At 39.7% G+C, this 26,819-nt stretch overlaps 1 protein-coding gene across 1 annotated transcript in view; it reads right to left on the bottom strand.

The window, feature by feature from the left end:
• Positions 1-26,819, bottom strand: part of PLEKHA2 (pleckstrin homology domain containing A2) — a 72,011-nt gene that overhangs the window by 2,201 nt on the left and 42,991 nt on the right. Inside the window, exons 5-9 of the mRNA XM_049771866.1 lie at positions 19,077-19,217; positions 17,065-17,211; positions 16,686-16,754; positions 16,268-16,338; positions 11,247-11,310 (exon numbers count right to left, since the gene is read on the bottom strand). Of these exons, the coding sequence (XP_049627823.1) occupies positions 11,247-11,310; positions 16,268-16,338; positions 16,686-16,754; positions 17,065-17,211; positions 19,077-19,217 (492 nt within the window). The remainder of the gene's footprint in view (positions 1-11,246; positions 11,311-16,267; positions 16,339-16,685; positions 16,755-17,064; positions 17,212-19,076; positions 19,218-26,819) is intronic.

Raw genomic sequence — 26,819 nt, 5'->3', positions numbered from 1 at the left:
ATCTATCTAGATATATATCTATATATATCTATATATATATCTATATATCAGCTATCTATCAGCCTCTTTACCTCCCTCCCATTCAGCTATCAAGCTTAACTATGCAGGTCTTCTGTGAGCCCGTGTTTCTCCCAGAAATACCTACCAACCCCAGAAGGGGGCAGCAGTGATTCTGTAGAGAAAGTGGGTAAATGAGGCTATTTCTCCAGCTTTACAGGAGCCCCAGGTGACTCCAGCCAACTTTTAGAGAGGGCCTCAGATGTCAAGCACAGAAATGGGACCAAGATTGAATCTTTGACTTTCGGAAATGTGTATTTCTCGGCCTGTCTCTGTACTCTGGACCTTTCCTATCAGTTCCACTCAAAATCAGAGAAATCCATTTGTGTACCTGGACTGTCTGCCTGTAAAAAAAACCCACAGTACTTACTGAGCAGTTTTTGACACTATGATTTCAGTTTTTAAGTCTCTGAGCCAATTTTAAGTTCATAAGATCACCCATTACAATTAGAAGGACTCTCAGAAGCCAGTCAGTCCAAAGGATTTCAAGCTGATGCACCAGTGATGCACCACGGCCCAGCCCACAAAGCTTTTTCATAAACCTTTCGTTTTATTCATTATCCCATGATTCTTAATTAAAATAAGATAATGCAAATTATATATTAATATAAACATGATGAGCTTTTCTAAAATTCTTAATCTGCCTCCCTACCCATATTTGTCACCCCAAGCAAACCCTCCTTGGTTAGATGTGTGCAGGAGACACTCCAAGGGAAAATATTTTCATGCCCTAATGGCACTGTAGCTCAGAAAGGGTATAGCAGCAAGTGCTCAGGATGAACACCCCTCACACTCTAGCAGCAAACTTACTTGTACTCTCACCAACCTTGAATTTTTCTATTTATTTGACAACCTTCTCAAAAGACAAATCCATCCCAACCATAGAAAAATTATCCATAAGATAAAGTCTTGAGGATTGTTCCAGAGAGTAGCAGGGCCAGCCGGTTTCACAAGTAGACAGAAGAATTCAAAAAGTCATTTGGGTAAAGCATTTTTTTAAGTACTAGTTGTTGTTGCATCACTATTGTTACATGACAATATGATGGACACAAATGAATTCTTAAATCGAACCATTAAGTTCCCTGCCCTCTCACATAGACTTAGGAGCGAAGTGATAGCACAGTGGTAGGGCGTTTGCCTTGCATGCGGCCAACACAGAACGAACCCCAGTTTGATTCCCCGGAATCCCATATGGTCCCCCAAGCCTGCTAGGAACAATCTCTGAGCACAGAGTCAGGAGTAACCCTGAGCGCTGCTGGGTGGGACCCAAAAACACAAAAATAAATAAATAATAATTTTTAAAAAATAATCAAAATCTTAGTATTACTACAAGTATAAAACAATGATTTCAGTACTATAGTAAACTGTGATATCACAATTTATAAATAACAAAAGAAACCTAGAAATAATTTCTTTTTTTGCATTGAAAATTTAATTAAAAAATTTAGAAAAAAATAAGAAAATATTTGTTCATTTGGAAATGTATAATCAGTGAACAGCTACTATTACACTAAGTCAAACACTACAAATTCATATAGTTTGAGAAAAATTTTCTTTCATAGTTTTTAAAAGTAGTAGTAAATATTTTGAGGAAATAAATATATTTATTACTACATTTCCCCTCTTACAAAAAATAGAATATGTCAATATGTTCTATATTTCCACTTGATTTTGTCACTTCATATATCTCATGGGCTTAATAGTAATACAAAAATTGTTTTTTCTTTTTTCTTTTTTTATATCTTTATTTAAGCATCTTGATTACAAATATGATTGTGATTAGGTTTCAGTCATGTAAAGAACACCCCCCTTCACCAGTGCAACATTCCCACCACCAATGTCCCAAATCTCCCTCCATTCCACCCCACCCCCACCTGTACTCCAGACAAGCTTTCCAGTTCCCTCATTCATTCACATTGTTATGGTAGTTCTCAGTGTAGTTATTTCTATAACTGCACTCACCACTCTTTGTGGTGAGCTTCATGAAGTAAGCTGGAAGTTCCAGCCCTCCTCTCATTGTCTCAGAATTGTTGCAAGAATGACTTTTATTTTTCTTAAAACCCATAGATGAGTGAGACTATTCTGCATCTCTCTCCCTCTGACTTATTTCACTCAGCATGATAGATTCCATGTACAACCATGTATAGGAAAATTTCATGACTTCATCTCTCCTGACGGTTGCATAATATTCCATTGTGTATATGTACCACAGTTTCTTTAACCATTTTTCTGTTGAAGGGCATCTTGGTTGTTTCCAGAGCCTATTGTGAATAATGCTACAATAAATATAGGTGTGAGGAAGGGGGTTTTGTATTGTATTCTTGTGTTCCTAGGGTATATCCCTAAGAGTGAAATAGCTGGGTTGAATGGGAGCTCAATTTCCAGATTTTGGAGGAATCTCCAGATTGCTTTCCATAGAGGTTGGACTAGACAGCATTCCCACCAGCAGTGGATAAGAGTTCCTTTCTCTCCACATCCCCGCCAGCACTAATTGTTCTCGTTTTTTGTGATGTGTGCTAATCTCTGTGATGTGAGATGGTATCTCATAGTTGTTTTGATTTGCATCTCCCTGATGATTAGTGATGAGGAGCATTTTTTCATGTGCCTTTTGGCCATTTGTATTTCTTTTTTATTAATGTGTCTGTTCATTTCTTCTCCTCATTTTTTTGATGGGATTAGATGTTTTTTTCTTGTAAAGTTCTGTCCATGCCTTGTACATTTTGGAGATTAGCCCCTTATCTGATGGGTGTTGGGTGAATAGTTTCTCCCACTCGGTGGGTGACTCTTGTATCCTGGGCACTATTTCTTTTGAGGTGCAGAAGCTTCTCAGCTTAATGTATTCCCATCTGTTTATCTCTGCTTCCATTCTAGCAATAATTTCTATCATTTCTGATTCTACACTAATATAATTAATACTGCTTATCTTACAATATACAAATTAAAGTAGTGTCCTAATTTACAAAGTTATTCATAATTGAGTTTTAGACATACAATATTCTAGCATCAACCCCACCACCAGTGTCAACCTCCCTCCACCAATATCCGCAGTGTCCTCCTGTCCATCCCATAAACCTTTCCCACCCACCTCCCCAGCTTTCCATCATAACAGCCACCTTTTAAAGTTTGGTTGTTAAAGTTTGAATCTCATGATTTCAGTGTTGACTCCATGGGTTAGATATTCTTTTCTGTCCTTCCTTAACACCACCAATGCACCTAGATCCTGTTGAATCCTACCTCCACTATTTTTCATTTTTCTTTCTCCTCCACCACTCAATTATTTTCCTTCTCCTCACTATACTCTAGGACCAAAGGTAATCTAAGCTCTTTTATCCTACTGCATTTTGACTAGGGATATTTCCTATCAAAAACCAAATTTCATTTGTCAGCAATACACATCTTTTAAATGAAAGTTTAAGAGAGAGGCCGGAGCAGTAGCACAAGCGGTAGGGCGTTTAACTTGCATGTGGCTAACCTAGGATGAACCGGGGTTCAATCCCCCAGCCTCCCATATGGTCTCCTGAGCCAGGATAGATTTCTGAGTGCATAGCCAGGAGTAACCCCTGAGCACTTGTGTGCCCCCCCCCAAAAAAAAAGGTTTAAAAGAATTAATATTAAACACAATATTAAAAATGTAAATCTGGGCTCAAAAATAGCTCAAAGGGCTAATGAACATATTTTGCACATGAAAGGCCCAAACTTGGTCCTTACACCATATGTATCCCCCCCCAAGCACTTCTGGCAGCAACTCCAAGAAAAAAGATCAGAGTGGTTCCTGAGCACCACCAGGTATGCTCATAAACAAATAATCTTTACTAATGTAACAAAATAATTAAGCCTTATTCTTAAAACATTTAGTATTTGATAAAGATAAAATTTGTTTAGTAGAGATAAAACTATTTGCTTACTTATATTCCTTCCTAATTCTCTAATTCCATTTAAGGAAATTTTTCTGTCAAAAATGTATTTAATCCAGCAGTGAGGATAATAATAAACATTAGGACTGGGAAGTGGTGGGCTGGAGAAAGTAGAAAAGACAGATCTGGGTTCAATCCCTAGCACCACATACAGTCAGTCCCCTGGGAACTTCCAGGAGTACCCTTGAGCACAGAACCTGATTAGCAGTATAGTATAGTCTAAAAAAGCAGAAAGTGGGGATAGACACAGAAGTGGCTCAAAGAAAGGGTTGGATCACATGCTTTGCATGTGGGAGGCCTCAATTCAATCACTGGCATCACATGGTACCGAGCACTAAGCCTAGAGTAATCGCCAGAATTCCCAAGTGTAGTCCCCAAACCAAAATATTAATAATGTATTATTTTAATTTTCAATTTTATCTTGAAATATCCAAATGGAAAAGCAAATATTGTAATAGACCTGCATGAAAAGAAATACAATACTACTTTATTAATATCACAGTTACAATATCATCATTAATTCTTTTGTTTGTTTTGTTTCTTGGGTCACAGCCAAAGGTACTCAGAGACTACTCCTGGCTCTGTGCTTAAAAAACGCTCCTGGCAGACTCAAGGGACCATATGGGATGCCAGGGATCGATCCTGGGTCTGTCCCGGTTCACCTGCATGCAATGCAAACACCCTACCACTGTGCTATCGTTCTGGCCCCTCTATTAGTAATTTTAAGAAGGGGATCCACCAGGGCCTGAGAGAGAGCTCAAAGGCCTAGAGTACATGCTTTCTAAGTAGGAGAACTGGGTTCAACCCCAGGCCTAGAAGCACTTCTGGGAACAATTCAACAAATCCCTGACTACTCTCAGGTGTAACCTTGCCCCGAAAAAAATATAGGGAATCTTAGGCCAGAGCATAGAGGGCATAGCATTTGCCTTGCATTTGGGTCACAGAGTGATTTTCAAGTACTATCCCTGGATCTGTGCTCAGGAGTAACCCCCCATAATGCTAGGGGATCATGTGTAGTGACTGGGATTTAAGTTGCTCACAGCTATACAAGGTCCTTATCTCCTGTACTGTCTTTCTAGCCCTGTGTTATATTTCTTATTCCAAGTAACTAATCCTCTTTTTTTTCTTTTAAATAAATTGCCTAACTGACTCACTATGGCTGGGAAATGGGGAATGATACTTATCTTACATTTCATTAACAGAAATATCATTCTGGTTTTTATGGGTGGTTTCCTTTACCCCCACATTTTAATTTAGGTACTCTGGTTTATAATTCTGTTATATAGAGTTTCAGACAACAATATTTCAACTCCATATCCACCACCAGAAAAAGCACATCCTTACACTAATGTCTCATGGTCACTTCCTACTCTGTCTGCCCTTAGCAAAGGCAATTCGGTAGACCAATCCTTAGAGTGAAATCTCATTTGAACCATTGTCTGGAACTGGTTCAAAGTTATAAGCTTGCTAACACCTAAAATGGTATCTGATTTTTGACAGGTTGTGTATTCTTGTCTCTTTAACCCATCCATCAAGTTGAGTTTCTCCATTGGAGAATCAGACTCCCCTCGTTGTGTATACTGGATTCTCCACCAAGCTGCTTTTAAACACCACCTGTAAGTAGGTTTTGCTTTGGCCCTGGTATCTCTAATTCTATTCTACAATTCACCAGGTTTATAATCTCACACAAGTAATTTATCATCAGCTATTTCATTTTCTCCTCTATAAAATGTAGACAGCTGAAGTGTTTAGCAAATGGCCTACATGCCTATAAGCTTCTGATCACTTACCATCTAAATTTTTTCTAAATTATATATATATATAATTTTAATATATAATTATTTTGTTGTCATTGGTAGGCCATACCTGGAAATGTTAAGAGGCTATTCCTGGATCTGTGCTCAAAAATGATCCAAAATTGTTGGTGATCAGGGGACCATATGTGATGCTGGGGATTTTAATTGAGGTAGACCACATGCAAAACAAGTACCTTTTCTTTTTATTTTTAATCTCCATGGCTCTACAAATTATATTCAAAATGTAACTCAGAAGGGATGAGTAATACCCAAGTTCTTGGAATCCAGACCCATTCTGCTTCCCAAGCCTTGCTTGTACAACAAGTAGGGCAATTGCCTTACTTTTTTTCTTTGTCCAGGAAGTCTATGTTCTTTGCCAACCTTTTCCCTGCTCCTTTGCTAATGTCTCTAAATAGCCAAGACACAGCTCTTTCGAACATATTCACTGAATATAAGTATGATTAAAAAGTTGGTACAGTGGATAAAATTGCAGGTACCCAACTGCAGGAGCAGTCATTTTATATTTCTTGTTTTGAGTGAAACAAATTTTCCTTGGAACAAACTCGGGCAAATAAATTATAACTTAAGCATATATAAGCCTCATTCTCAAAAATGAACTTCTTGTGACAAGGAAAAATTATGAGTATTTTATTCAAGCAAAATTTTGAACTTTCAAGATAAAAATGAAAATTTCTGAAAAACCTACCTCCTTGAACTTGATAGCTTTCTATTACTTTGTTGATATTTGATAGTGATATTAACAAATGTGAGTGATTTTTTAATATTATGTAATAAAATGCATCAAAATTTGGAAAATCTACACATTTCAGTAGGATCACTATTTCTCTAGACTATTTTGCTATTACAAAATCATGTATGGGTGAAAAGAACATATTCAGACATAGACAAATAGATGTTGATGCAAGAATATCAAAGATATTAACTGATAGTGACTTACAATCCCGAGCTGCACTTAAAACATTAAGAAACTATGGGGGCCAGAGACATAGCATGGAGGTAAGGCATTTGCCTTGCATGCAGAAGGGCGGTGGTTTGAATCCCAGCATCCCAATTGGTCCCCCGAGCCTGCTGGGGGTGATTTTTGAGTGTAAAGCCAGGAGTATCCCCTGAGCACTGCTGGGTGTAACTCAAAAAAAAAAAAAAGAAAATTTAAGAAACTAATATTGATCAGTTTGGGGTATAGAAAACAGAAATATCCACAATTATCTGGAAAAGTTATTAAAATAATTCTTTTTCCCACATACATATCTGTTAAGGGCCATATTTTCATCATGTTCTTCAATCCAAAAAGAGAGCCACAGATAAACACAGACACAGGTGAAAATCCTGATGTCTTCTATTAATACAGACATTAAAGTTATCTGCAGAACGGACCACAAGGTAGTATAGGAGTAAGGCACTTGCCACACTTGTGGCCAATCCAATTACAATCCTTGGCACCATGTTTGATCTCCTGAGCAATGCCAGGGATCTCTGAGCACAGAGCCAAGTGTGAAGCCCTGAGCACCACCAGTTGTGGACCCAATCTCCCCTTGCTCCCCCCCCCAAAAAAAATATTTACCAAAATACTTAACAATGCTACTTTTGTTGTTGTTTTTTTTTTATTTGTCTTAAGAAATTGACTATTTTTATAACATGTAACTTGTTTAAACATAAATTGTAGAGGAAGTCTCATACCCCAATCCAGAGGCTTGGGGGATGTGAGTCTGGAAGCAACACTGACACAGGAAAAAAATCCACACCATAGGGATTAGGGAGATTAGAGGATTAGAGAGATAAAACAAACCAGTTACTCCAACAATAAATAAGGATACAGTTACTATCTTTATTTTCTTTTTTCGTTTTTGCTTTTGGGCCACACCTGGCGGTGGTCAGGGATTACTCCTGGCTCTGCACTTAGAAATCACTCCTGGCAAGCACAAAGGACCATATAAAACCACCATCTGTCTTGGATCGGCCGCATACAAGGCAAACGCCCTAACATCGTGCTATCTCTCCAGCCCCAATATAGTTGCTATATATTTTTTTGTTTGGTTTGGTTTTGGTTTTTGGGTCACACCGAGTAGCACTCAGGGCTCTATGCTCAGAAATCACTCCTGGAAGGCTCAGGGACCACATGGGATGCCGGGATTCGAACCACCGTCCTTCTGCCTGCAAAGCAAATGCCCTAACTTCTATCTTTCTGGCCCTCTACAATTGCTATCTTTAAAAGAATTAACACATAAATTGGACCATTCTAAATTTATATTCTTTTCTAATATCCCATTCAGAGTGGGATCGATGAACAGATTTATGCATTTTTTTCATTTATTTAATCAAACTGATATTAGTGTTCTTCATCTCAGAAGTATGAGGACAGAAGGCAAAGGATGAGAGAGTAATTAGACACTGTTAGTAAATAGGTGTACACCAGCTGCAGCCAATGTAGGTCTTTTGAAATCTTTTAAATTGGTCTTCATTTTTATCTTCAGTTCAAAGCTCTATTCTGAACTCATCACAAGCATGATCATTCACTTGAGGGATATTTTTTAGACCAGTGTTCCCAGCATAGGTGATGCAGCACTCCCAGGAAGTGTAGAAATGATGGTAGAGGTAGTTGTACCCTCAGATGTAATGAGTGGGTACTTTTTATTTGTTTGCTTAGAGAAAGTAGATTTCTGGAGGAGCACTGAGATTATTTTTTCTTAAAAGGGGGTTAGTAAATCGGATAAGTGTGGGAGTCTCTGTTTTTAGACCATCAACATGTCAGATTTATAGCATGTCACCTTGTTTGGCAGCTTGAGGCTTCACAAACACCATTAAAAATGTTAAGCTTGTCTTTGTTCTCAACAGTCCTTCCCAAAGGTACCTCTGGTAGAGATTTACTGCTGTAGCCACCATACATGAAGCACATGCCAAATATCTAGTAATTTTTAATAAAAATATAAAATGTATTTAAAAATTATAAAAATAAAAAGCTAACTCTTAGTATTATCTTCCCAGACATTCCTGGGTGACAGAGGAGGAGAGAAAGAAAGCAGCAATTCTCTTCTTGAGACTGCCCTCTCCTCCCACCCCACCTCATTACTTAAGTTACTCAGGGATCCCCATTAGCACCATATTCCTCCCCCAATCAACTTAACTTAGACATGTCTGCCTTCAGGGAACCTGTGACTCCCCAAGCCCATCTAAATGCCCTGCTTCTGAAATCCACAGCAACCAATACTCACTTTTAGGGTAGCACTAACCACACTGGTTTTTGTTTTATTTTATTTTTTAAGGATTTATTTGGGACTGAAGATGGGCCACACCTGGTAGTGGTTCAGGGTCAATATGTGCTGCTGGAAATGGAACCTGGGTCATTTACATGCAAAGTAAGTGCCCTACTGCTGCTATACTATCTCTCTGCCCTTGTATTTTATTTTTTTCATTTTAATTTTTGGTTGTATTTTTTTGGGAGGGGGGTGAGTTGTTTTTGGTTTGGAGGGGGTCATATTCAACAATGTACAGGACTTACTCCTAACTGCATTCCAGGGATCACTCCTGGAAGGGCTCGGGAGACCAGAGTGTGCCAGAGATCAAACCCAGGTGGACTCCATTCAAGGTAAGTGTCTTTCCTGTGGGACCCCTTGTTTTAGTTTTAGTTTTTTCTTCCCTCATCCCTAATGTGGTTTCACATTCGCAATGCATTTAGACTGTACATTCCATTCTTGGATCACCCATCTTGTAAATGACATTTAACTTGCATATATGAAGGTCTACTCTTTGTGCAATAGTTATATTTTATGGATTGCCATTATACTATCATATAGGTAGTTTTACCCTAAGAATTCCCATGTTCATGTATTCAAAAGTGACTTCATCATCTCACAGGTTTTAACTACCAGTTTACTTGACTCTGTCTCTCACATATGCATACAAACTGGGAATCAATTCTGTTTAACTCAATGTCCCTAACATCAAGCAAAAGGCTAAGCACTTTCAGGATAGTCTACATTATCACCATTAAATACAATAATGGGGACCAGAGAACTCAAAATGCATAACACATGCTTCATAAGCAGGTCCTACCTGATCCTGAGAGCAGTAAGCACTGCCAGAAGTGATCCGACACAGAGTTAGTAATAGTTCCTGAGCATGCAGGGTGAACTCCAACCCTCCAAGTTAAATATAAATACAAGAACGGGAAATTCTTTTGTGGCACTAGCTTATGTGTTGCCCCTAAAAGCTAACAGAGTCAGCTCTATACCCTGTCAGCAACCCTTCCCACAACCTCCTCATGCAACTCCTTTCCAGATAGCACAGTTGGTCTGAATAGGTGTAACTCAAAGCTGTTAGCATCACTCTCCAGTAGGAAAACCAGCTTGGAAGAATAGGAACAATATAGTGGTGCTACCCAAGAAATGTGGAAGGGATGGGGGTGACCCCCATGGAAGGGAGAGTGTATAGTAGAAAATGACACTGGGAACAAGAAATAAAGGGTTTTGGGAACCCTGGAAAAGCTTTGCAGCAAGAACCCCACCTTGAAACCAACACACCCCACAGCAGTTGCTGTTCTAGAAATGTACCATTATCATGATGGAGTATAAAATATAGCATAGTCTTTGGATTGTGAGGCAAGCTGGGGTAGGGATATGGCCCTAATTGTACAGGCTGCACTTGAATATCTGCCTTTCTAGTGCTTATGACTTTAGTAGTTTGGAGCACCCAAGAGATGTGGGTAGATGGAAGAAGCTTCTGGTAGCTGAACCTCACACCCATATAAAGGCACTCTGTGCAGCTGGGCTTGGCACCTGGTGCCTGCTCAGGGCCCGCTGTGCTCTGTCCTTCCGCACACAGTGATGTCCGTATGCAGACAAGGCTTATAAATACTCCCTAGGGGAGAAGTGAAACTACTGTGAAGTTCTCATTTTTTCTGCTTAATTGACACACAGCAGCAGAGAACAACTACTGCACACTCACATTCCCCAGGACAGTGGCTCAACCTGATCTCATTGTTTTATGGTTGGAAAGCTTCTGGCAAACATCCTGTTTAGAATAAAATGGGACTCTAGGGGCTATATTTACCCACCTAGAAACTTCAAAAAAAAAAAAAAGAGAGAGAGAGAGAAGTCAAGAAAAAGATAAGGCTAATGATTAAAGTCAGAACTATTAAAAACAATGATCCACAAAAAAATTTAACTTTTTTTTTGGTTTGGGGTTCTTTTTTGTTTGTTTTTTGGGCCACACCCAGTTGCGCTCAGGGTTATGCACTCAGAAATCACTCCTGGCTTGGGGGACCATATGGGATGCTGGGGGATCAAACCAAGGTCCATGCTGGGTCAGCTGCATGCAAGGCAAACACCCTACCACTGTTTTATTGCTCCAGCCCCAATTAAAGTATTTTTAAGATAGAAGAAAAAAAGCAAGACAGAAGAGTACACCATTCAAGAAAATTAAACAAACATCAGCATATTTTTGGAGGGAGTTTTTTTTTTACCTGAACATAGAAGGTCCTGGAGCTTGTTATGATTTCAAATAGATTGTCTCTCATTAAGAGATCTCTGGGTAGAGAAAGAGAAAGAAAGTTACCAGGAATGCTGAACCCACATTAAGAGCTTGAACTTGATTTCTCCTATATTAAGGCACCAGAGCCTCCTGTGAATATAAAGGATATCACAGGATTTTTATAGTTAGCTCTCCAGGTATCAAACTATGTAGAATTTCTTCTAAGCCAATTAAAGGATCTCAGGACATATTGCCTTGCAAGTGGATACCACCCTCACAACAGTTTTTTGTTTGTTTGTTTGTTTTGCTTTGCTTTTTGGGTCATACCCAGCAGCACTTGGGTTACTCTTGGCTCTGCGCTCAGAAATCACTCCAGGAAGGCACAGGGGACCATATGGAATGCCAGGATTCGAACCACCATTCATCCTGGATCAGCTGTGTGCAAGACAAGCGCCCTACCATTGTGCTATCTCTCTGGCCCCACAACAGTTTTAATGAGATAAACTACTCTCCTTCTAAAACTTCCTGCACACCCCTCTACTCCACATTGTGTGTGTGTGTGTGTGTGTGTGTGTGTGTGTGTGTGTGTGTGTAGAATGGTAGAGAATCTTAGCAGCTAAAATGTATAAAATGCTTTATGCAAAGTACATATTGAGAGCACCATATTTTCAAGATCAAGTAAATGAAAATGTCACTGGTTTGTGAGAGGCAGAAATAACATAAAACATATATTAGTTCAGGTATGCAGCCTAATGTTTCAATACCGTTGTATATTGGAAAATGATCACAGGTCTAGTTAACATTTGTCCTCAAGTACAGTTATAAGTATTTTTCTTAGGATGAGAAGTTTTAAGATCTCTTAGCAGCTTTCAAAATATGCAATACAATGTTGTTAACTCTAGTACTCTACAACTATATATACAGAAAGAGAGAGATTCATAATGCTGTTCATTAGGTTCACAGGGGTTATTTTTTTGTAACTAGAAGTTTATATTTATGTCAGTGAGTAAAAGTAATCGGGATTTAAAACTAAATCTGACCCAACTCCTAAACCTATGTAATCAATTATTCTATTCCCATATATCTCTTCTAAGGAAATCAAATCTTCCATTTCCAAAAGTCTTGCTTCACATATATTCAGCAACCTCCTTGACTTCTGCTCTGTAGCAGAAATTGAATAATACTGGGCTGGTGACAGGATACAAGAGAAAAAAAGAGAAAAATTAGGGTTCATGGAGATAGCACAAGGTTCAGGAACACATGTTTTTCATGTGTGAAACTCTGTTTTTACCCTGAACACTACATGGACCCCAAACACTGCTGGTGAAGACCAAGAAACCCCAAACATCACATACCACAGGGTTCAAGTGGTATCACATTTTGGGGCTCACTATTGAACCACACAGCCCAATTGGCTACTACCACTGAGAGTGGCCCCCTAAATTCCTGAGCACTACTTGGAGGCCCTTGACCCCAACACACACATACTAAAATAAAAAAGTGATCCTTGTTTATTTAAGCAATAGGGTGATAAATATCTGAGACTCAGTGACCAACTTCAGTAAGAAACCTAACTACCTAATAAGCTAAAATGACTTACAATTGAAAGTCTACTATGTGAATCTAGTCACTATAGTACATTGATTATTTATTTAAAATATTTACTTTCTTCCCAATAAAAACATGAACAAACAAAACTATTCATGGTATAAGCCAGTGGAATATTATGCAGCTGTCAGGAGAGATGAAGTCATGAAATTTTCCTATACATGGATGTACACGGAATCTATTATGCTGAGTGAAATAAGTCAGAGAGAGAGAGAAAAACGCAGAATGGTCTCACTCATCTATGGGTTTTAAGAAAAATGAAAGACATTCTTGCAATAATAAATTTCAGACACAAAAGAGAAAAGAGCTGGAAGTTCCAGCTCACCTCAGGAAGCTCACCACAAAGAGTGATGAGTTTAGTTAGAGAAATAACTACATCTTGAACTGTCCTAATATTGAGAATGTATGAGGGAAATGCAGAGCCTGTTTAGAGTACAGGCAGGGGTCGGGTGGGGAGGAGGGAGATTTGGGACATGGGTGATGGGAATGTTGCACTGGTGATGGGTGGTGTTCCTTTTATGACTGAAACCCAAACACAATCATGTATGTAATCAAGGTGTTTAAAAAAAAAAAGAATGAGCTAATCTAAGGCAGAATTGGCTTCATAATAGAGGACTTTATTAAAGGAAATAACAAGTCCCAGTGACAACTAGTAAATCTACTCTTCAGATAAACTGAAGATCCATGGTGGAGGCAACAGCAAGATGGTGATCACAGCTGGAGCCAAAACTTGACTCCACTTAAGGAAAAGTTCTTTGTTTCATTTTATTTTGGTTTCAGTTTAGAGGCCATATCCAGTGATACACAGGGCTTGCTCCTGGCTCCGTGCTCAAGAATCATATCTGGTGAACTGGGGGATTATATCAAGCCTGAGTTGGCTGTGTGCAAGGTAACACCATACTCATTGTACTAATCTAGCCCAAAGGTAAAGGTGTTTTAGGGATATATTTTTTAAAAATTGTGAACCTTTATGCTCTAATTATAAAATGGAGATGAGAAGCCAGAGAGAAAGCTCAATGGCCTAGAGCACATGTTTTGCATGCGGGAGACCCAGTTTTGATCCCTGACATGGCATACAGCCTTCTAATAATGACCATGGACAATCCCCGGCAATAATCCATAATTAACCCCTGATCCCAGCCAAATATTACCCCCTTAAAAATGAAGGTGAGAATATAGGCCTTTTGTGGGGCTGGTCACCACAAAAATTGATGCTAAGGCCTATAATGGCATCATGTACAATATATGTTACTTGAAAAATATTTCACTATTAGTTTCTGAGTGAGAACTCTTCATCAGGCTAAAATTTTTTGTTTTTGTTTTTGGTTTTTGTTTTTGGGCCACACCCAGCCGTGCTCAGGAGTTACTCCTGGCTGTCTGCTCAGAAATAGCTCCTGGCAGGCTCAGGGGACCATATGGGACACCGGGATTCGAACCAACCACCTTTGGTCCTGGATCGGCTGCTTGCAAGGCAAATGCCGCTGTGCTATCTCTCTGGGCCCAGGCTAAAATATTTTATCTATTTAAACTCTTCAGACTCACAATGAACAATCATTGCCATCAACCACAAAGGAGGAGAAGACAAGACTAAAAGGAAATCCCCACTTTTTCACATCCACTTCTAAGGCTATATTTTGCTTTTTAACTAGATTCAATTCAACAAAGGCCTAAAAACTACTCAGGGGCCCTAAACCCCTTCACTAGATGTGAAGAGAACTTGATAACCACTACACTATGGAAACAGCCCCTTCATAGAGGCCATACTACTTCAAAGGCCTGGAATCTGAGGAGCTTCAGGGACTTTCCTACTTTAACTTTAACTCCCTTTATCCTTTTTTTTTGTTTTGTTTTTTGTTCTGTTCTGTTTTTGGGTCACACCCAGTGACACTCAGGGGTACCCCTAGCTGTGTGCTCAGAAATAGCTCCTGGCTTGGAGGACTATATGGGATGCTGGAGGATCAAATGGCAGTCTTCCCTAGGCTAACATGGGCAAGGCGGACGCCTTACCGCTTGCACTACCACTCCAGCCCCTCCCTTCATTCTTGTACTCAGACTCCACACTGATTGGAAATTTGAGATTTAGGCAAAATACAAAGTTCTGTTAGAATGGAATCTTATCAGGGTTTACAAAATTACCTGTGTCCCCATGTCCAGATGATTAACATAGGCCTTGTAGGGTCAGGAAATTACCTTCAAAGACACAGTCATGTTCAACCTTTCCTTTGTCTTCTATGGTCAAGCTCCTGATCACACTTCTGGAAAATCCATATAGAACTACTTCTTTTGCTTGTTTTTTATTGTTGTTTGTTTCTTTATTTTTGTTTGAGGGGCACAACCAGTGGCTCAGAATTAACTTAATCCTGACTCTGCACTCAGGAATCACTCCTGGTGGTGCTAAAGGGACTATAGACAGTGTGCCAGGATCAAACCAGGGTCAGCCACATGTAAGATAAGTGCCTTACTCCTCTTTGGCCTACAGCTAATTTCATGACTTGTGAACAGTCTCTGAAATTTTGCCTAATCTTTTATACTCTGCAACTGTCGTTATTTTTTGTCTCCACTCATTCCTTGGGTCATCAAGCATTTTACTTTCAGGCAACTTCTTCCCTTATCCTCACATGAGAATATTCTACCAATAGCTTGTTTTAGAAGGCTGGCTATATCTGAAACAGAAAAACTCAATATACAGTCCCTGAAGACTGGCAGGAGGGGTACTAAAACGAGAATTTCTAGATGGCTGTGGGTTTTCCAAGTATAATTCTAAGGGCTTTGGCATTTGGCGTTAACTATAAGAGAGCTCTGGCCTAAGGTGTTCAAGGTCCCAAATTCATGTTAGACACTATGACTCTTGGAAGACAATAATTTCCCAGTGGAAAGATAAACACATTTTTAAAGATAAACACATTTAAAAAAAAAAAAAAAAACCTTGTTCTTTACACTCAGTAGGAATGTTGCAGGTTTGCTGTGAGTCACCCTTGCTTATGGGACCTCAAGGCCTTTGTCAAAAGGAAAGAGACAAAAGAAGTTCAGGGAATAGACACTAGGAGCAACAGGCGATTAAATTCCAAAGTGTGGAAAGTTAAGGGATCTAAGGGCTCAGCTCCCACTATTATCTTCAGTTCCCTGAGGAAATAAGGTCAAACACCTGACAGGCAGCTGACCTTTACTCTCTTCTTAGCTCTTTAGTTTTTTTCCATCAGGAGGTAATTATGTAAGTTCATCTCCTCAAGAGCCAGAAGGAGTTCATGAGAATCAGAAAACTTGTCAGAGCAGTCATCTAGCTGCATCATCATCTCAGATAATGAATTTGCCACTGGGAACCCATCCCTAGCTCTTGGTAGAAGTTTCTACAAGGAAGGAGAATAAGTCAAGGCTTAAAAGGGCAAAAGGTCTTGAGACAGTTACCCAGATTTGACCAGACACTCGTGGGTCTTGAGAACGTCCTTGAGAAGTATAGTGCGAAGTGGTTCTCGATCCTGGTGAGGGAAAGAAAGGTGGCTGAGTAAGGCCATGTGCAAAAACCAGCTGACCAGCTCCTCTCCTCAATAACAGTTTGGGTTATTTACAAAAGGTCTCAAACTAATTGAGAGTAAAACGTCTCTGATGATGTTCTGTGACTCTAAGCATAGAGCAACTTACTGGATCAAGGGAGGTGGAGATGCCTTTGATATCACAGTAAAGATACCCAAGGAGGACAGAGAGGAGAAAGTGGCACCTTCTGTGTGTATGCCTGTGTGTCCATTCTAGCACATAGGCAGGGGTACAAAGGCATGTGCCTCTTGCTTCTGTGCCCTCACAGAAGGGGCCCAGAACCACCACGAACCTGCTCACACTTGAAGTAGCTTATGGAAAAGTCATCAAGTGCAAAGAAGCGCCGTTTCCAGCTCTTGCGCTGAAGAGGAAAAAAACAGGGTATTAGGAAAATGACATGACATAATAAACAGTAGAGCACTACATCTAAGCTCTCTGAAATTCTAAGCCATGAAAGGCTCCCGCTTTGGGGGCAGAAAGGTCATGACAAACATTTCACCCTAACGGGACAAAATCTCTGACCTGTGGCTATAAATGTCAAATCCCAAATGTAAGCCCAGTTTGGGCAGTAGCTAGCAACCTGGACCTTGCTCCTCTTCCCAGCCTGTTCTCCCCTTTACTCTGTCTCAGGAGTCACCACAAACCCTCAAGGCCCAGTGTCCGACACTCACCACATTCCCTTGCTTCACACAATAGCCACTCTTAATAAGGGGAGGACCACTGGGAGCACGGCAGCCTGTCGTGGGGATGTAACTCTGAGACCTTCGGAGGATGGCATGAGACCCAGGCTCATTCCCTTCCTGTCCATCGCCACCATTCTACAAAGAAATATCAGAATTAGCAGTGCCCTCTCTTCCCCATGAAGCCAACTGAACCTGGTCCAAATTTCTTGGCCAATTTATTGCTTCTTTGTTCACTGTGTTAAAGAAAAAACAGAAAAGACCCAGCTTCACAACTAATCTTAATAAGAACATGACATTGAATCTTCCCAAGTAGACTGATCTAGGCTGACAGCTCTGTAGTCTTCCAGAAAAGGAACAGGCTGATTCCTCATTTTGCTTCAAGGTACAGCAACCCCCAGCCACACCTGATTCCTCCAGTATGTAACAGTTCAATTCCACAACTTCATCAAGTCAACAAGCCATCAAATTGTGTCAGCTCCTTATCTCCCAAGCACACAGCTACACATGCAATTACACAATACCTCCAAATTTCATTGTACTGTCCGCCTAGAGGACCACAGCAAATCAGATAAGGTGGCTAGAAGACCACCAAGATCAATGAGCAAAAATAATAGCACAGATGGCTCAACCAGTCCAGTGACTTTAGTAACTCCAGGTGAAATATAACAATGACTACAATTGACTTTTATTAATCAATTTTGATAGTTCTCTTGCCTTTGCATGTAATAAATAATATGAAGTAAATTTGTTTGTGCCTGCTAAGGGGACAGGCTTGGGTGGAGGGTGTAAAACTGAGGACAATGGTGGAAGAAAGATCATCAGACTGGTGGCGGGACTGGTGTTGGAATATTGAATTCCTGAAGCAACTATCATGAATATGGTAAATCATGGTGTTATAATAAAAAGTAAAATGAAACAAAAAAATCCACATTTCCTTTTGGTCTTCTATAAATCACTTTATTAAAAGAATGATTCAGAATGGCCCTAATTCACTGTCAGTATGTACCTGAAATACAACTATGAAAAACTTGTAATTCACATTGATCTCAATAAAAATTATATTAAAAAAAGGATCCAAAATTTCATTAACATGATTTTTTAAACACTTTAAGATCATTTAAAAAAGAAATTTGGGTTAGAGATATAGCTTAGTGGTAGAGGACATGTCTTCCATATATAAAACCCTGAGTTTAGGGGCTGGAGCGATAGCACAGTGGTAGGGCGTTTACCTTGCACATAGCCAAAACAGTACGGATCCCAGTTTCCCGATTCCTGGCATCCCAGATGGTCCCCTGTCAGGAGCAATTTCTGAGTACAGAGCCAGGAGTAATCTCTGAGCGCCACTGGGTGTGACCCAAAAACCAAAAACAAACAAAAAAATACCTTGATTTGAAAAAAAAATAAAGAAGAAACAGACAAGAAAATAAACTATACCATTCTCAAAGAAACAAAGTTTCAGGAGGTTGGAGACACTCAAGAAAAAGGAGAAGATGGCCGCAGAGATAGCACAGCAGTGTTTGCCTTGCAAGCAGCCGATCCAGGACCAAAGGTGGTTGGTTTGAATCCCAGTGTCCCATATGGTCTCCCGTGCCTGCCAGGAGCTATTTCTGAGCAGACAGCCAGGAGTAACCACTGAGCAACGCTGGGTGTGGCCCAAAAACCAAAAAACAGAAAAAAAGAAAAAAAGAAGAAGGAGAAGACTGTAAAACAAACCAGCAGGACTTTCAGCCACCCTTGCCTTTCTTGGCCCCATTTCTCATGGGGTAATCAAACTAATCCCCAATAAGTGTAGAATATTGTTTGGCATACAGCTTGAAGACATGACAGTCTATTTTCACTCCTAACCCTACTGATAATTTCTTAATGATGCCATTTACACTGGCATGCACTTCAACTCCATTCACACTCTTCTTAATCTGGTGTTCTCCATGCATTGCTGGCCAGGCACTGACACTAACAGAAAGCCACTTGTTCCCCAAGAGCAGTTTGGGGCCCAGCACCTGGTTGATGGGGGTGTGCACCACCACCCCTCCGATGATCTCGGTTTTGTAGGCCACCTGATGTTTCTTCTCTAGGGATGGAGGAACTGGCACACTTTTGATAACTTTGGTAGTCACAGGTACACTTCCAACTTTGGGCACCTGAAAAGAATGACAGCATAGTTGGAACAACAGTATGATAGCTGATAGGGCATTTGCCTTATAGATAGCCAACCCAGATTTGATTCCCAGTATCCCATATAGTCCTGAGTACCTTTAGGAGTAATTTATAAATATGAAAGCCAGGATTAAACCCTGAGCACCACTGGGTGTGGGCACCTCCCAAAGCAAACACACAAAGAAAGAATAACAGCATAGCCAACAGGGAACAAAAATATTAGGAGCATTAGGAATCTAACAGTAAATGGTGGGCCAGAGCAACAGAATAGTGGGTAGAGACTTTGGCTTCCATGTAGCCAACTCTGGTTTGATCTCCAGCATCCCATATGATCCCCTGAGACTGCCAGGAATGATTTCTGAATGCAGAGCCAGGAGTAATCCCTGGCGGCACTGGGTGTGGTACAAAAATACCAATAATAATAATAATAATAATAATAATAATAATAATAATAATAATAAAACCAAAAGCAAAATGAAAAATGTGGAAAAAGTTAACCTAACAAGTTATAGAAAGGCAGCCCTCCCCTCTTCAGCCCTCTGAGCCATCCACAACTGAAGATGAGTACATGCCACTAACTATATACATACTAAATCCACAAATGTAGTGAGCACATACTATAAGCTAGCTCTTACCTGGCTAAAGAATAAAGGAAAAACAATACACAGCACAGACAGGTACCCTGTCCTCATTGCATACCCACGTTAATAGGGAGATTGACAGAAACCACAAACAATCAGAATAAATTGTGCTAAATGCCACAAAGAAAATCAGGAGAGGCTAGAGACACAGTAAAAAATTTAGTGTGCTTGCCTGTGGCTGCCACACAGAGCTGGTTCAAATCCCAGTACCAAATATGATCCCCTGAGAATTGCCAGGTGTAATCCCTGATCACAGAGTCAGGTATTGCCCCTGTGTAGCTCTGGGTGTGTTACAAAACAAAATAAAGAATTTGAGGGGGGACACACCTGTCAGTACTCAGAGCTTACTTGCAGATCTGTGCTCACAGATCACTTTTGGGGGGGTTGGGGGAACATATGGAGTTCTGGAGACTGAACATGTTCAAGAAAAGTACCCTAAACATTGCACCATTATTCTAGCTCCAAAAATATATTTTTTAATGAGAAGTACTGAGATAGAGAACAGCTAGCAACTTCATGTGACCATAAAAAAACAGGAGTTAGAATTCGAAGAAGTTGTAACTCCTCATAACTTGTAATGGAACTCTGATTCCCTATATTTGACTGGTTCACATCTTCTGTTGAATCCATGAAGATGGAACGATAGCTAGAAAAATGCCTATGTATAATGAATATTTTTCAAATCTGTTTTTTTTTAAAGCTATTGTATTTGGGAATGAGTAACTAGAGGAATTCTTCACAGATGTCAAAAGAGAAGCCTAGAGGATAAAAGAAAACAGGAAAGCAGTCAGGCAAGAAGAAAAAAAATCCATGTTGTGTATGGTATAGAATTAGACACACATGAGCTTTCAAGTCCAAGGGGCTCGTGTGTAATGCCTGACCAGTCACTAAACAATGACCTTTAGTAAAGTATTTCTATGTTGAACTGCCTCATGTGTAAAACAGAAAGAGAACTAACATTATATTATAAAGTTTTTATAATTAGCAAATGATGAATGCAGACACTGAAGAAGTTTTAGAAAAACAAATAAGGGGACAGATGACATGCCTGACCCGGGTTTGATCTCCAGCACTTCATATGGCTCCTCAATACCTTCAGGAGTGATTCCTGAGTACAGAGCCAGGAGTTTTCTCTGAGCACCACTAGGAGAGGCCCAAAACAAAACGAATGCAAATACAATTATATATTATATTAATCAATATATTATTAAATATTTAAGTACCATTTTGAGATGTTGATTATTTTAGTGCATTAATTTTAATTAAATATTACACATTCATTTTAAAATAATCAACATCTCAAAAATGGTACTTTCGTTTACAAATATGACCCTTTTAATAGAGTAAGCTGTGGATGATAAATGCACAGAATTTTATTTTTAATCGCAGAACTTTTATAGCAAGTTTGAAGATGCCAGGGGTTGCACACTGGGAGAAGATTTTGCTCATATCCAAAGCAGAGCTTTGCTGTTGTTGTCATACTACATTTTATTGAGGTAATGAGATTTGCAACCCTTCAAAGCAGTTTTAGGCATACACGACACATTCCAGCATTACAGTGTCTGTTTCCAAAGGCCCCTCCCATCCATCCACTTCTATTTGCCCCTCACCCTTGTAAATTCTTTAGGCCTGCTCTCCATTTCTGTTGTCTGACTATTCGTTATTTCCTTTCTGTGTGTCTTTATAACCTACATATGAGACATCATTCTGTACTGTGCCTTTTATTCTGATTGACGTCACTTGGCATAGTGCCCTCTAGCACCACACATGTAGTTGCAAATTACATGATTACATTATTTCTTACAGCTGCATAATTTTTATACAATTTTATACATATTTATACAATTTCATTGTATAAAAATGCAACATTTGGGGGGGCTAGGGTGGTCACACCTGGCAACGCTCAGGGGTTACTCCTGGCTCTGCACTCAGAAATCGCTCCTGGCAGGCTTGGGGGACCATATGAGATGCCGGGATTCGAACCACCATCATCCTGAATCAGCTGTGTGCAAGGCAAATGCCCTACCGCTGTGCTATTTCTCTGGCCCTAAATATGCAATTTGTTATTTCAGCTTTTGGGCCACACCTTGAGCATTGCTCAGGGCTTACTCCTAGCTCTGTGCTCAGGAATTACTCCTAGTGGGGCTTGTGGGACCATATGGGATGCTGTGAATCAAACCTGGGTTAGCTGCATGCAAGGCAAGCACCCCATTTAGCCCCATGCCACAATTTCTTGAGCCATTTATTCATAACTGGACATTTGCATTGTTTCCATTTCTTAGCTACCATACTAAGCAATGCAATGAACATATGTGTAACTATATCTCAAAGTAAAGCTGGTGTATTTAGGGGTAGATGCTAAGAAGTGGTATTGATGGGTTACATGGGAATTCTTTCATTGCTCTCCATACAGATTTAACCAGTAGATATACCCACCAACAGTGAATGAGGGACAGCTGCAGCTCCCAATTCTTTGCCCAGCCCCACCCTATCTTCAATTTAATGCAGATGCATTAAACTCTTTGCTGCATTATCTTTGATCTCATATACTCTTATTAAAGAGGCATTACTTTCTCCATTGCATAACTCAGATACTAAAACATATTAAAGTAAATAAATTTGCCATTAGGGTTCCCAGACTCCTTTTTTGTTAAAATTTAAACACCATGGTTGTAGGTTGTTCATAATACAGGGTTTTTATTTTCCACAGATAAAATTGTTCATGATTGAGTTACAGTTATAAAATGTACAACAACCTTCACCACTGCAAATTTCCTACCACCAAAGTCCCCAGTTTCCCCTCTCACGCTCCCTAATACCCCCTTCCCACCCACCCCCTGTCCACCTTTTAGGCAGGCATTTTACTTCTCTCTCTCTCTCTCTCTTCTTTTTTGACACTGTGGTTTGCACTACTGTTAATGAAGGGGTGCCATGCATGTCATTTTATCCCCTTCCCCTTTCAGCACCCAGTTGTTGTCCAGAGTGATCGGTTATTACTAATCTGTGGGATATAAGGAAAATAAAAGACTGTGTGTAGATGACATCCAGAGACAATAGAGTTGAGGATTAGGAGGACCAGTCCATGGTAGGAAGCCTGCCACAAAGAGCAGAGTGCAGTTAGAGTAGAGAAGGGTCTACTATGAAAATGATGGAATCTGACTCCTTATTAACAAATACCACTGCCTAAACCATCCCTTCTAATTTCCTCATAAGTTGATTATTTTGTGATAGAATTCTTTACTTGCCATTTTGTGATAGGAATTACATTATTACTGGGAGTTTTGTAATATAATCACCATGAAACAGCAACAACAACAACAAAAATCTTTTCAAATAAGTTACTAAAATCTAGCAAAAAGGAGGGAGGTAGCCTTTCCCTGAACCCGATGGCAAGGAAAGGGCTCCTACGACTGAGTTATTGTATTGCTTCTCAGAATCTTGCTAGTCAACCCAGAGAACTGCTGCTTGTCACTACTTATGCCCCTGCACTGTGACCTGATCCTATGCAACCACCCAGTGCTTTGTCAAAGCTGTACCACTTCCTGAAACTTTGAATCAGGTTATGAAGGACAAACTCAGCTGCATTCTAGAACAAAAAGCTAAATTGTTCTATTGCTTTGTCCAGAGACCTCATAAAAGGTGTGCCCTGTGCCATCTGGCTATGGAGTGCTCTTCAATAAATTTCACTTGCAATATCTTTCTTCTCACACAGCATGGAAGGACTGCTGAGGAGTAATTTAACTTGGGAGCAAAGCTTGGGAATTGTTACTGATTTTTGCAACTCAACTTTGAATCCTCTTGGAAAATACAGTGAGGCAAGTAATATGCCATCAAATGTCGGATCCGTACTTCATAATGTCATCTTATTTGGAAGCAAGGTCCTTGTAGGTGTAATAAAATTAAAATGAAGTTATACTGGTTTGCATAGACCCTATGTCCAAGAACAGATTTTTGCGAGGACTGGAGGGTTTTGGCTATACCTGGAGGTGATCAGACCATACTCCTGGCTCAGTATTCAGGGATTGCTCTTGGCAGAGGGCCTGATATCTAACCCAAGCTGGCTGCAGGCAAGGCAAATGCTCTATACCCTGTGATATATTTACAGTCCCCAAGGTATTCCTTTTTTTTTTAATACTTATCTTTAAACACCGTGATTACAAATATGATTATAGTTGTATGATTACAGTCAAGTAAAGAACACCCCCCTTCACCAGTGCAACATTCCCACTACCAATTTCCCAGATCTCCCTCCTACCCAACCCCCCACACCTGTACTCGAGACAGGCTTTCTACTTCCCTCATTCATTCACATTGTTATGATAGTATTCAGTGTAGTCATCTTTCCAACTGCACTCATCACTCTATGTGATGAGCTTCATGTCATGAGCTGCACCTACCAGCCCTCATCTCTCTTGTCTCTGAGATACTGTTAAAAATGTCTTTCATTTTTCTTAAAGCCCATAGATGAGTGAAACCATTCTGCGTCTTTCTCTCTCCCTCTGACTTACTTCACTCAGCATAATAAATTCCATGTACATCCATGTATAGGAAAATTTCATGACTTCATCTCTTCTGACGGCTGCATAGTATTCCATTGTGTATATGTACTGCAGTTTCTTTAGTCACTCATCTGTTGAAGGGCATCTTGGTTGTTTCCAGAGTCTGGCTATTGTAAATAGCGCTGCAATGAATATAGGAGTAAGGAAGGGATTTTTGTATTGTATTTTTGTGTTCCTCGGGTATATTCCTAGGAGTGGTATAGCTGGATCATATGGAAGCTCAATTTCCAGTTTGTGAAGAAATCTCAATATCGCTTTCCATAAAGGTTGTACTAGATGGCATTCCCACCAGCAGTGAAAAAGAGTTCCTTTCTCTCCACATCCCCGCCAGCACTGCTTGTTTTCCTTTTTTGTGATGTGTGCCAATCTCAGTGGCATGAGGTGGTACCTCATAGTAGTTTTGATTTGCATCTCCCTGACGATTAGTGATGTTGAACATCTTTTCATGATGCTTTTGGCCATTTGCCTTTCTTCTTTTTCAAAGTGTCTGTTCATTTCTTCTCCCCATTTTTTGATGGGGTTAGTTTTTTTTTTTCTTGTATAGTTCTGTCAGTACCTTGTAAATTATGGATATTAGTCCTTTATCTGATGAGTATTGGGTGAATAATTTCTCCCACTCAGTGGGTGGCCTTTGTATTCTGGGTACTATTTCCTTTGAGATGCAGAAGCTTCTCAGCTTAATATAGTCCCATCTGTTTATCTCTGCTTCCACTTGTTTGGAAAGTGCTGTCTCCTCCTTAAAGATGCCTTTAGTCTCAATGTCCTGGAGTGTTTCCCTACATGTTGTTCTATATAATAGTTTCAGATCTGATATCAAGGTCTTTAATCCATTTGGATTTTACCTTTGTACATGGTGTTAGCTGGGGGTCTGAGTTCGCTTTTTTCCAAGTGGCTAACCAATTGTGCCAACACCACTTGTTGAATAGGCTTTCCTTGCTCCATTTAAGATTTCTTGCTCCTTTATAAAAAAACTAGGTGGTTATATGTCTGAGGAACATTCTCTGAGTACTCAAGCTTATTCCACTGATCTGAGGTTCTGTCTTTATTCCAATACCATGCTGTTTTTATAACTATTGCTTTGTAATACAGCTTAAAATTGGGGAAAGTAATGCCTCCCATATTCCTTTTCCCAAGGAGTGCTTTAGCTATTTGAGGTTGTTTATTGTTCCAAATGAATTTCAGAAGTGTTTGATCCACTTCTTTGAAGAATGTCAGGGGTATCTTTAGGGGAATCACGTTAAATCTGTACAATGCTTTTGAAGTATTGCCATTTTAATGATGTTGATCCTGCCAATCCATGAGCAAGGTATGTGTTTCCATTTCCGCGCGTCCTCTCTTATTTCTTGGAGCAGTGTTTTATAGATTTCTTTGTATAGATCCTTCACATCTTTAGTCAGGTTGACTCCAAGATATTTGAGTTTGTGTGGCACTAATGTGAATGGGATTGTTCTCTTAATGTCCATTTCTTCCCTATCATTATTAGCATATAAAAAGGCCATTGATTTTTGTGTGTTAATTTTGTAGCCTGCCACTTTGCTATATGAATCTATCATTTCTAGAAGCTTTTTGGTAGAGTCTTTAGGGTTTTCTATGTAGAGTATCATGTCATCTGCAAACAGTGAGAGCTTGACTTCTTCCTTTTCTGTCTGGATTCCCTTGATATCTTTTTCTTGCCTAATCGCTATAGCCAGTAATTCCAGTACTATGTTGAATAGGAGTGGTGAGAGAGGACAGCCTTGTCTTGTACCAGAATTTAGAGGGAAGGATTTTAGTTTATCTCCATTGAGGATAATATTTGCCACTGGCTTCTGGTAGATGGCTTTAACTATATTGAGAAAGGTTCCTTTTATTCCTATCTTGCTGAGAGTTTTCATCAAAAATGGGTGTTGAACCTTATCAAATGCTTTTTCTGCGTCTATTGATATGACCATGTGATTTTTATTTTTCTTGTTGTTTATAATGTGTATTATGTTGATAGATTTATGGATGTTAAACCAGCCTTGCATTCCTGGGATGAAACCTACTTGATCAAAGTGAATGATCTTCTTGATGAGGCACTGGATCCTGTTCGCCAGGATTTTGTTGAGGATCTTTGCATCTGTGTTCATCAGGGATATTGGTCTGTAATTTTCTTTTTTGGCAGCATCTCTATCTGGTTTTGGTATTAAGGTGATGTTGGCTTCATAAAAGCTATTTGGAAGTGTTCCTGTTTTTTTGATTTCATAAAAGAGCCTGGCCAGGATTGGTATTAGTTCCCCTTGAAAGGTTTGAAAGAATTCATTCGTGAATCCATCAGGGCCTGGGCTTTTGTTTTTGGGCAAATTTTTTATTATGGTTTTAATTTCCTCAATAGTGAGGGGGTGTTTAGATATGCTACATCTCCTTT

The sequence above is a fragment of the Suncus etruscus genome, chromosome 4 (assembly GCF_024139225.1).
Source record: "Suncus etruscus isolate mSunEtr1 chromosome 4, mSunEtr1.pri.cur, whole genome shotgun sequence".
NCBI classification, from domain to species: Eukaryota; Metazoa; Chordata; class Mammalia; order Eulipotyphla; family Soricidae; genus Suncus; species Suncus etruscus.
This window is presented reverse-complemented; position numbering and strand designations above follow the sequence as displayed.